The sequence below is a fragment of the Tigriopus californicus genome, chromosome 4, assembly GCF_007210705.1.
Source record: "Tigriopus californicus strain San Diego chromosome 4, Tcal_SD_v2.1, whole genome shotgun sequence".
In the NCBI taxonomy this organism is placed as follows: Eukaryota; Metazoa; Arthropoda; class Copepoda; order Harpacticoida; family Harpacticidae; genus Tigriopus; species Tigriopus californicus.
The window spans coordinates 8639514-8650893 of NC_081443.1; the positions used below are offsets into that span (position 1 = coordinate 8639514).

Below are 11380 nucleotides of genomic sequence, written 5' to 3' on the forward strand. Positions count from 1 at the left end.
TGATCCAATAGCAGGATTTAAGTCAGACTTGGATAAGTTTTTGACTAAAATTCCGGATCAACCTCATATTCAAGGATTAGCCAGATCAGCCAATTCTAATTCGTTGGTCGATCAAATAATGTATATAAATAAAAGTCAAGTAAAATGAATAATCTTCTCGTCTTGAACTGCTGGTATTCCAATCCCGGTAGCGGTATGGAAGTCTGTAAAAAAAATACTAAAAACTCTTCTTGATTGCGTGTAATAAACCTGGATCAAATACTTAAAAATACATATTTTGCTCAAGTAAAACTTTTTTCACTTTTCATTCTCCTCTTCAAAGTCTTAGAGTTCTAAATCAGTTGGACCTTTGAGTGAGAATATCACATGCACAACTGTGCCATCAATTTTTAATGTGATTGTTTTCATAAAATATTTGTGCTCCTGATTTTTACCTCATGTCAAAGAGTGCCAAATATGATTGAATTTTGAAACCGATATCCTTTATGACTACCATGAAGAAATTGTTTTCTTAAAAAAGAAGCATCATTCTAGCACTTTTGAAATCACACTAGCATTTTTAGCATCAATTTTGCACGAGCCTAGCTCACCGGTTAGCAGGCCAGCCTACATTATTGTGGGAAGAACCAGACAAGCATTGGCAAAAGTGATAAAAAGTACAGATACTCTTCATTTGATTTGGTCTTTTCAAGTTCAATGAAAAGGGTCATTTTCACCCGTTCATGTACGTGAAATCATTGAGGCATAAGGCATGCCTTAATATTAGATGTACAAAGGCCCATCTAAGGGGAACTACAAGAAAGAGACACTCAACCAACCCCCTTGTTGAGTCTCTCAAAGGACATTTCTTCTCTCTATCCCTCTTTCCTTCTCCTTGTTCCCCTCACTCTTCACCTTCAATTCCTTTAAACTCTCTCCTACCCAAAATTTGTAGCCCCACCCCATCTTTTAGAGCGTATTCTCAAGGTGCGACCAGAATTCCTTCGCCTCCTCTTTTACCTTCCCCTCAAAGGTTCTCCACAGAAGATGGATTTTGTCCAAAAGCAGTTTTTTCCCAAATAGAACGCCCTGGAGAATGCTCAAATTTGATGCTACGATAGGACGACACTACAGTTCGATATGATGTTGTAACAGATCGCCCCATGGTCTTTGCCATGATCTGGAAGCTTTAAAAGACCGAGCTCCTTGTTGTGGTCGTTCTTCTTTAAGGCTCCAATAATTAGCTGAACTCGGTTCATATCCTACGTCCCATTACATAGAAGGCTACATTTTAGGATCCATGGAATGAAATTTGGAAATGAATTGTTTTATCCATTGTGTATTATGCAACGTTAGATATGAGCTGGTAATCAAATGTACTGAAGAGTTTATCTTTACTATGCAACTCATGGATCTATGCGATTTTTGCATTCGATGAAAGGCATCGGCATTTTGTTGCAAATATCTTGCACTGTTGTAAGACACAAGCAGCACAAAAATAACTTCCAAGCAGAAAAATGACTTCTCGGTTGCATTTGTCATGAGTCATGAGAAATCAACGTTACTTTCCGTGAGTCCAAAAAGTGCCTCAATTCAACCCACGACAATCGATTGAATTGCGCCATTGCTGGCCTTAGAATATTAGTTGAGTTAAATGTTCCCACTCATTGTAGTGCTCTGTCGATCTATTTATCTAATACCCGGCTTATCTATTTGACCGACTCAAGCAGGGCCCTTGCTAGGGTACTCAGTAGACAATTCTTCAAAGGTCGGCCCTCAACATTGAGAATCTTCATGTTTTCATGGCCTCTATTCCAGATGCCCACGGCTGTGGTCGACCTCGAATTGGGCCACTCGTGTCGCGTTCGAGATCATATTTGGAATTCCAGCAACTACTTGCCGGATCTGGGCGAGGCCACCCATGATTGGGAGTTCTTCATCCGACCCAAACAGGGCCAGACCATGGACTACGTGGAGAAAGTGATTGTCAACTTGCACCACACGTTTCCCAAGCCTCAACGAGGTGAGTTTGAAGCCACTAGAATGACATTGATCAGGCTTTGATTTGACATGACATTGGTTTCAGTGCTGACCAAGAACCCTTTCCGAGTGAAAGAGAAAGGCTACGCCGGGTTCGAAATCTTTGTGGATGTTTACTTCAAGGGCCTTTCTGATGCGGATAGTGCTAAGAAGGTGAGTGTGATCGATTGGTCGATTGAATGGTTAGCCAGTAAGTTGTATGAGGATGAGTTCTATCAATGCCCTTCTTCTTCATAGGTGACCATTCAGTACGACCTGTTCTTGGCGCCAGCCATCTCAGAGCTGAGCCACGATCCGGATCGTAAGATTACAAAGCGTGACACGCGCAACGTCAAGTTAGAGCGTCTGACGATCAATCACACGAGTCGAAGTTTCATCAAAGGCATCGAGTCGTGTCTCAAGGGAGGCTCGTTCCCGATCACGAGCTCGTCTTCATCATCACATCGATCCGCGTCGAAGGAAGCGTCCAGTGGGCATCACAGTTCCAGCACCAAGAGCAAATCGGTGGGTTTCTAGGAGCGAGAAAAATGCTAAATATACCATGTTCTACAAGGGTTGAAGATGTAAACGAATGTTTTCTCTTGACTAGGATCCAAAGTCCAGTAGTCATTCCAAATCGGGTTCCTCGTCATCGTCAAGTCATAAGAAGGATCGTGATCGCTCCAAAGATCGCTCCAAGGACAAAGAGCGAGGCAAGGAGCGATCCAAGTCAGAGCGAGACCCAAAGTCCCGAAGTCATCGTGAGGGCAAGGACAAGTCCTCGCCCCATCCTGCCTCAGTGACCTCATCCACCAGCCATGCAAAAGACGCCAAGACAAGTGCCAAGGGAGAGGATGCCAAATTCCACGCTCCCACGAGTGCCTCCAAACCGGCTTCCACTACGAAGGTATGTCATAGTTATTTGATGATGAGATCTGAGGAGGCTCGGTTTTTTTACTCATGAAATGCTGCTTAATTCTCCTTTAGGAATCATCAAAGCCTAAGATCAATGAGACATTCAAGGATCTCTTTGGTGAGCCCATTCAAAAAGCCGAATCCTCATCTTCCAAGAGCAAAAAGGAATCATCGTCGTCATCCTCCAAAAGCTCGAGTAAGGACAACGTTGCCAGCAAATCGTCCGACAAACCCTCATCCTCGTCGACATCCTCGTCAGCTCCACCCACCGTTAGCGATGCTTCAAAATCTACGCCCAAGCATTCCGAGGGATCTTCCAAAGGAAAGTCTTCGTCCTCGTCAGGTTCGTCGAAAAGTTCAAAGTCCCGAGAGGAACGAAAGAAGAAAGAAAAAGAACGCGAAGCCAGAAAAGAGAAGGAAAAGGCCAAGGCCAAGGAAAAACTGGAACGTGAAGAGAAGGAACGAGTCGAGAAGGAAAAGGAGGAACAGCGGCTGAAGGCTGAAGCCGAGGCCAAAGCTTTGGCTGCGGCGGCGGCGGCCGCAGCGCTGAAGAAGGAAAAGGAAGAAAAGGAGCGCAAAGAGAAGGAGGAACGTGAGCGGCTGGCTCGAGAGGAAAAGGAACGAAAGGAACGCGAAGAACAGGAAAAGAAAGAGAAGGAAAAGCTGCTCCGTAAGGAGAAGGAGAGAAAGAGAAAGGAAAAAGAAAAGGAAATGGAAGAGCAGGATCGAATCGAAAAGGAACAAAAGGCTGCCGCAGATGCTACAGCGGCTGTTGCAGCCGCCGCGGCGGAAGCTGCCAAGAGGAAACGCGACTTGGAGGCCAAAGCGGCCAAAAAGGAGAAGACCAAAGGTTTCGCCACCATGGCTGGGATCCTCAAGGCCAAGGCCAAAGATGAAAAAAGCGTCAAGGCCGGGTCCGATAGCGAGGAGGAGGAAGCGGAAGAGTCCACGGCATCCACCAGCAAAGGGTCTTCTAAAAAATCAAAGAAAGAGAAAAAGAAGAAAAAAGAGAAGAAAAAGAAACGCGAAAAGGACAAAGACCATCGGGACAGCAAAAAGAAAAGTTCCAAGAAAAAGAAGAATGAGCCTCCCCAACCAGCCAAGGCCGAGTCCAGTCCAGCCTCCTCCTCCACCAGCAAAGTCGTGGAGTCTCCGCCTCCTGCCCCGCCCCCAGTACCTGCCCCCATTCGCCACGAGAGCTCATCCTCGCCCTCGCCCATTCCTTCTGAAGGTGGACATGTCTCGTCACCATACGCCTCGCCTTCCCCACCCCTTTCCAATAAGAAGTCCCCACTCCCCAAACGCTCAGCCGCAGCCGTTGCCCTCGGGAAGGCTCCTCAAAGTGGTCTTTCACCGGTTCCGAAATCTCAACGTCCTCCAAGTCCGGCTCTCAGCTCCAGATCTCATTCGTCCTCGCCTCGTTCGGTGTCCGTGTCATCGAGGAGCCGATCCCCAAGCCCGGTGGTCAATAGTAATGGGCATCGTTCAGGAAGTGCCATGAGTGGACAACAACCAGGGAGCGAGAGCCAGGCTAAAGCCACGCCTACTGTCACGGCCAAGTCCCCAGTCCCGTCTCCTCTCTCCTCCTCCTCTAGCTCGCCCGTCTCTTCCCGATCCACATCACCTATTCGGTAAGAATTGCTTTGTGCACGATGTGATCTACTTCCAAGTTCATTGATCATTTTTTGTGAACGATTTCGTTTTGAGGTAATGATTTGCCCTCGAAAAAGCGAGCTAAGTTGATGAGGATATGTATAGGTCTAGTCTAATCCATGGAATTTTTTGGTTCCTGAATGTTACTTGCAGTTTCTTTTCACTTCACGTAATTTCATTGGCATGAATGTGTTAACTGACGGGCACTTTTATGTATGCATATGATTTCTTTTGTATCGCTATTTTCCCAGCTCTAATGAGTGCGTACGCCATTAATTTCCAGATATGTGCCCGCTTCGCCTCCGCCCGTGAATGGTGTGGCCCTCGATGACAAGCTTGACGTCAATCTCATCAGTCCCCTCGGAAGTACGTCCTCGTCTGTGATGCATGACGATGATGACGATGACGAACCCGACAAGAAGGACGTTGTCAAGTCGCCCAACAGCATTATGAACCAAACCAGCAATCGGAAGCGAACCAGCAACGATCTCTTCGAGGAAGACAAGGATTCGACCCATTTGGAAGGCCCCAATTCCGACAACGACTCACGCTCCAAAGGCAAACGGGCCAAGCTCGACAAGACCAAGTCTGACACGGGCGAAGAAGATAACCTCGCCCGCGAGAGTCCCGTTCAAAATGAGCATCAGGACTACCCGGAGGTGTCGCAATTCACACCCGAGTACATCCATTTGCTACAGACCATTCAAGATCGGATCTCGAATCCCCAATCCAACGACAATCTGGCGGCCGTGATCTCGCTCATCCAACAAACAGGTTGTTTCTCCGCCAAATCCAAGTCCTTCAATTTCGATCTGTGCCTTCTGGATCGACAAACGGTGGAGAAGATCCAGCGGTGTCTGGACATCCAAGTATGACCCAAACTCATGCCAAGCTCTGTCTTGGAAGAGGACGGCGGCAATAATGATGGTAATGATCAAGATAATCAGAAGGATACGAATGCCACAAATCGTCATAAGTATCAAAGTGTGGAGAATAAAGCGAAGAAAAAGAAGCGAAAGAAGAGCAAGAAGCGGAAGAGGCAGGCGGCCCATTGAATCCACGTTTGTCAGAACTCTTCGGGTCATTCCACGCGATGGCTTGCATCAATAACTCACACGCCCACTAACCTCTCCCTGTGCACAACCATCAAGCCTGGATCCATTTTGAAAGTACAATTTTCAAGCTCATATCAATCGTGCTCTCGTCACCCTCCTTTCCGCCAATTCCATCTTTTCTTGTTATGTATGAGTATGTATGTCTATCTCAATGAATTACTTACTACGTATGAGCATCCAGTGAAATCAATCAAAACCTGTGATATTCTCACATGCCAACCTAAATACCTACCAACCACACAACAACAACAACCAACTTTATCAAATACTTCCAACTCTCTTGGCCACGATCGAATTCATCGCCAAAAAGGAGTCGATCATGATCAGTGCCCGGTCCAGTCTATGCTTGATCTCGTTCTCTATTGTGATCGCTAAATAAACGTATAAAAAATAACAAAATTCATAAAATCCCTTTAGATCATTCCTAAAAGCAGGCCTTCTTAATCATCCTTGAGTTTGACCAAGAATCGGAACTTGCACTCTTCTTTGGCCTCGCCCTCAGACGGAGTTCGGAACAATTGGGTGGACTGCCACGCATTCTCGCCTTCTCCGCCAGACAAATGAGCGGTGATTGAAACTTTCTTGGAACCACTTAAGGCTTCGCTTTTCAGCGTGGTACCTGTCAAGCAAGAAAAATATACTTTAGCGAATGTAGTAAATGACTTGCTCTTGTCAACAGGATCTGTTGGACGCCAAAAATCTTGATGTTTGATTAACCCTACTCTAGGGCAAGCCTTGAAACACAAGTGTAAACCCTTAAAGACAAAACCGAAGGCCAATCGGGAAATCAATGACTAACCAGCAAATTCATAGCTCCTACTCTGACCTTTGAAGTACTTACTATGCTCATTTCAGCTTGTCAATCTAAACGGTGCTTAAAACACGAAAAAAGGAAATTCTTATGTGCGTATCTCTGATATGGGTAGGCGCACAGAAAGTCTATAAAGCTCGAAAAGATGCGTCAGGGGGGATCAGGGACCAATTAATAGTGCATACACTGAATGAGCTTTTATTCGCTAATTTCCCATTCTTCGGCTTCGCTTTTAACCTTTCTTTTAGTCTTCAAATTGAATAGCCTAAGTCACGATACACTCTCCTCTTCAAAATGGCCTTTGACACTACGTAACTTCGTTACTAGGATTTCAAGTTAGTTGGACGATTGTCCAACTATTATTGTCGGGATAGGATTTATGTGACGTTGCAACAGCAAATTTTGTGAGACACAATGAGGTGTTGAGAGTTGAGATGGGTTAGTAAATGAATAAATCAAATGAAGGAATAAAAGCGCGGAATTCTTTCTATTATATATGAATAAAAAGAAAGACATAACTGCTTTGTGCCTTTTGTGAATACTTTCCCAGCCTTAAATTTCAAGGTAACAAAAAAAAAATCCTTAATCTTCAATCTGAATCTTACCCGAGGACGGTAACAGACACGTGTTTCCGCCACATAATTGCCAGAGAACTCTACCATTTCCAAATATACTGCTCTCAATATGGAGTTCCACGGATTGGACAGACAGCCTCGTATTCTCCAAGTCCAATTCCCATTTGATTGAGGACTTTGGGGCACCCTCTAGGAATAAAAACATTCCAGATGGTAACTGAGTTTAAACAATGGCTTCCGTGCTCTCATTTTACCTCTTCGTGCCAAATAGCATTGCTTCCAATCCGCTTCCAGTTTGCGCAATACATTTTCGGCCTCGAGAACGCCCTTGTCCCATCCAGAAATGACTTCGTCGTTATTGGAGACTCGCCGGTATTGATCATGGACTACATTGTATTTCAAATGGAAGGTCTTGCTCTCCACTTCATGATCAGTCAGCTTCCAAACGTTTGGTGTGAAGCTCTCCAATCCCAAACCCATTTCTCCCCGAGCCAATCGCCAAGCGGCCGAACCCGATTGACGTCCGGACAGCTTACTAGGATCGATCTTCGATTTGTCAATGGGACTCATCAACTGAACTAACTCTATCAACCTGGAACGAGAAGTTGAATTCATCATTTGTCCGACTCATCGGGGACTTTCAGATTGTAACAGTCTCCAAGCCTTCTTTTTATCCGTCTGAACATTGGAATGAAACGAACCTTCTCTCCGTGAGAAGCTTCACTCTCTCTGGGTCCAAGTCTTTCTGGCAATCCTTGGTCAATTTCAAGAGCGTCTGAGTGAGCCAATTTTCTCGAACTTCCATTCGACGCGATTTGAGCGCCTCATGATCGCAAGAATATCGGTAACTGACGTCCTGGATTTCGTCTTTGGAAGCGGCTATCACGTAAGAGAGTTTCTTGCCCCATCCAATTTCGTAAATCAGGGGCTGATCACAAACATTTTCACAAGGATCCACGTGAAGCCATCGGTTCTCTGCCTGAGAGAAGACCTCTACCCAAACGTGATCAGTCCAATCCAAGACGTGGCGGGTATCGAACCCGAGGGCACGGCACATCAAGGCGAAGCAATTGGCCCATTCCCCACAACGACCTTGTCGGGTGGTGAGAAGCTTCTCGGGTTTCCCATGATATCGAGGAAAACGAATCTCCTTTTGGCAAATGGAACAATTGTATCTGAGGGCGAAATATGTAGGGTGAGAAGAGGATATGTAGCAACGAAATTGTTTAAACACGAAACACTAATCTGATTGAGTTATTCAGGTTCATTTCAGTTCATCGGCTAGTGATGTATTCATGCAAAAAAACAGTTAAATTACCCTTCAACTCTGCCTGCCCCATCGATTTGTTCTACTTGGGTAGGAACACGATATCCGGCATGGTCAGTTTTCCCCCCACATGAATCACATTTTGGAGCATCCATCCAAGTAAAGAAGTCGGTTTTGAACCAATTCATCAACTCCAACAAGACCAAGTCATTCAAAAGTGGATCCTGGACATTAGGATCTTGGGCCTTCACTTGATCAAATTTGGCACGAGCGAGGTCTTCCAATTTTCCCACAGGAATAACTTGTCGAGCCAGATCTTGGGCATTGGGATCCTCGTACTTGAGCACGTGGCTCTTTTCTGCTTCCAACTTTTGGAAGAATTCGAGCTCCTTTTTCTGTGTAAAGAAAACCGTTTCAAAAAAAATTCTTCAAGTATTTGAAAACCTTGAAAACGACTTACTAAATGCTGAAACGACTTTTCTGGATTGGGCGCCACAGAACTTGAGGATGACGATGGGGTGGTCGTTGGCGCTGACACGGGTGTGGCAGGTGATCCGTTCTGGGAGCCTCCTGAAATCGTTGATTAATGAATCAGTCAAGCATCAGGCAGCCGAACCGCGTCACGATTTACCCAATACTCTCTGAATTGCAGTTTGAAAGGTTTGAAGTACGTGAGAAGACGCCCCCAAGGGCAGGATTAGCGAATCATCTCCCTGTAACGAACACAGCTCTTAAAGATTCCATCCTCACTCAATAACAGAATAATGTCTTCTCTTACCTCTTCAAAACCCAAAGAGAAAAGTATTTCAAAAGCACCGGCTGCCGTCAAAAGTTTGGACTCGATTTTGGGATTGGACAACTTGATGGACCTGAACTTGATGTTGTTGGGTTCACGGAGAACGTTCCCGATGAGTTTCAAGAGGATCTCTCCGGCGTCTCGTTTGACTGGGTCCGAGTTCTCATTCAACATGTTTACGATGGAGGTATCGATCTCAGGAGTGGCCATGGCCGCCCATTGGCGAAAGGCTTGGGGACCCAAACTGGAAACATCTTGTCGACCATCTTGAGTGATCACGGAACCATCCGAGGCATTAATCACCACTAGGGCCGGAATCCCACGCACGCCAAATATTGAGCCTAATGACCTGAGGAAGGAGAACGTGAAAAGTGAACCCAATGCCCTACGAACTGGCCTATTATAATACATGACCCTCTGAACTGAGCCAACCTGGATTTGAATGAACTCAACCTAGGATTAGCAGGATATGCGACATGATAATGCTACGCCACAAAATCCATATTGCCTTAATAGCTATCTCTCTCTGTATATATATATATATATATATAAAACTCCACTCAAACTGATGATGAATGCCATGGTCATCATCTTGGGGTCAAATCCATCCCAATGGCAAATCCCTTCGATTCCAGGGCATGAGGTCATTGAGCGCCCACGACTTACTGTGCCAATCCGGATCCGGCGGGTACGGCCGGCCAATCCCCATGGGCTTCCCGCATGTACTCCAATTGCTGAGCTTGAGACCGATCCGACGACACGAACACCACCTCAACCGGGGCCACTCCCGGGCCCGACCACTCCCGCAAGTAGTTCTGATAGGCCCGCTGGAGCATGGGCGTGAAGACCCGACAAGGCGGACACCAATGGGCCGAGAAGTACAAGGCCCACACCGGATGCGGCGCCAGTCGGGAACGGGCGGCTAAAAGCCGACCATCCGCTGTCAACAGACTCTGACCCGCCAAGTAATCCATGCTGCACACGGGTTCGGTCCGGAACTGAGCCCAAGGGGTGGGTGAGCTTGACACCCAATCACCAGAATGAGGCTAGTTCGGCGATCGGCCGTTGTGCTCTGACGTGGCAGCACTGTTGTGTTATTGACCGTGGACGTGGGCCAATCACGACCCGTTTCAGCTGTCACTCAGGGTGATTCAGGGTTGAGGAATTCAGGTTATGCCGGTCGAGGGCGGGCTTGGCCTAGGGTACAAATAAGTTGATATGCTTGGTGTCAAAAATGTGTTTAATATGAACAGGTTCAAGTCTAAGAGTTTGGGGCTGATTCCAAAGGCCTTTATGAGATGCATGGCGGCGTCAAGATGGTTTTCAGCGCGCTGATCAGCACCCTCTGTCTCGTCCAGTTGTGGGGACACAATTGTGCAGGGCTCAGGGACAATTCATGGCACATGTGTGTGAAATTGCTTCGATTTAGTTTATTGTTTATTGTGAAACCACTCAAGGCACCAAGAGATGATGGTAGAAGAGTAATGGTGTTAAAAATGAAATGTTGAAGCCAAAGGTTAAAAAACTAAATAGCATTAAAGGTAGAGAGGTAGGAGATGATAGGAGTCATTCGCCAAAAGATTCGATCACACATGGAGTTTGTGTAAAAATGTTTTTCGTTGAGGAGGGATAGCACATTTGCAGAGCGGCAGTAAAATGACGTCTAGAAGTCCACGCTGAAACAAAGCTTGACTACAGGACAGGAAGAAAAGAGGACGGCAAGAAATTCCACAATTTCACAATACGAACAAAAAAAGCCCCCTCTCGTACTTTTGAGCGTATTAATTGATGTTTTATATGTTCATTGGTTCTGCTTCGTGTTTGTACACTTGAGATCACATTTGTTGTCTCTATACGGTAACACTCTTCTGTAGTTAAGTCGGATATATCCAGCAAATTCCGGGCGATTTTAAAAGCGCACACCAGATCCATTCGAAGTCGTCGCTCCTCTAGGGACACGAGCTTAAGGTGAAATAGCCTATCGGGATATAGGATTCTAGCGTAAGGTAGAATCCACTGCGAAATTTTTCGTTGGACGCCCTCTATTCTAAGAATATCCCTGATTATGGTAGTTGTTTATCAATCGCTTGTCCTTTCTGTGATGTAAAATGATTTGTCATTGGTGGGCAGGGCTTAGTTGTGTCATAAGTTTTAGTTCATGAGATAAGGTTAAGGTAAGTTTAGGAAACATACATTCTAGAAATATGTACCATCAATAGGCCAAGTCTAATGAAGGAAATTGATGACAAA

At 45.7% G+C, this 11380-nt stretch overlaps 2 protein-coding genes across 2 annotated transcripts in view; one reads left to right on the plus strand and one right to left on the minus strand.

Moving 5' to 3' along the window:
- The window catches only part of LOC131878786 (protein AF-9-like), a 14425-nt gene extending 8531 nt beyond the window's left edge, over positions 1 to 5894 (plus strand). The window contains exons 2-7 of the mRNA XM_059224908.1: positions 1798 to 2002; positions 2066 to 2172; positions 2257 to 2523; positions 2609 to 2905; positions 2986 to 4544; positions 4850 to 5894. Coding sequence (XP_059080891.1) covers positions 1798 to 2002; positions 2066 to 2172; positions 2257 to 2523; positions 2609 to 2905; positions 2986 to 4544; positions 4850 to 5441 — 3027 coding nt within the window. The 3' untranslated portion in view covers positions 5442 to 5894. The remainder of the gene's footprint in view (positions 1 to 1797; positions 2003 to 2065; positions 2173 to 2256; positions 2524 to 2608; positions 2906 to 2985; positions 4545 to 4849) is intronic.
- A 128-nt stretch (positions 5895 to 6022) lies between these two features.
- Positions 6023 to 10128, minus strand: LOC131878789 (peptide-N(4)-(N-acetyl-beta-glucosaminyl)asparagine amidase-like; the record flags this gene model as incomplete). Its single annotated transcript, XM_059224911.1, is given in 9 exon segments — positions 6023 to 6300; positions 7098 to 7256; positions 7322 to 7659; positions 7769 to 8242; positions 8386 to 8729; positions 8795 to 8904; positions 8966 to 9047; positions 9113 to 9479; positions 9797 to 10128. Coding segments are annotated over 9 exon segments (2361 nt in total). The 3' UTR covers positions 6023 to 6121.
- Positions 10129 to 11380: the final 1252 nt, after the last annotated feature.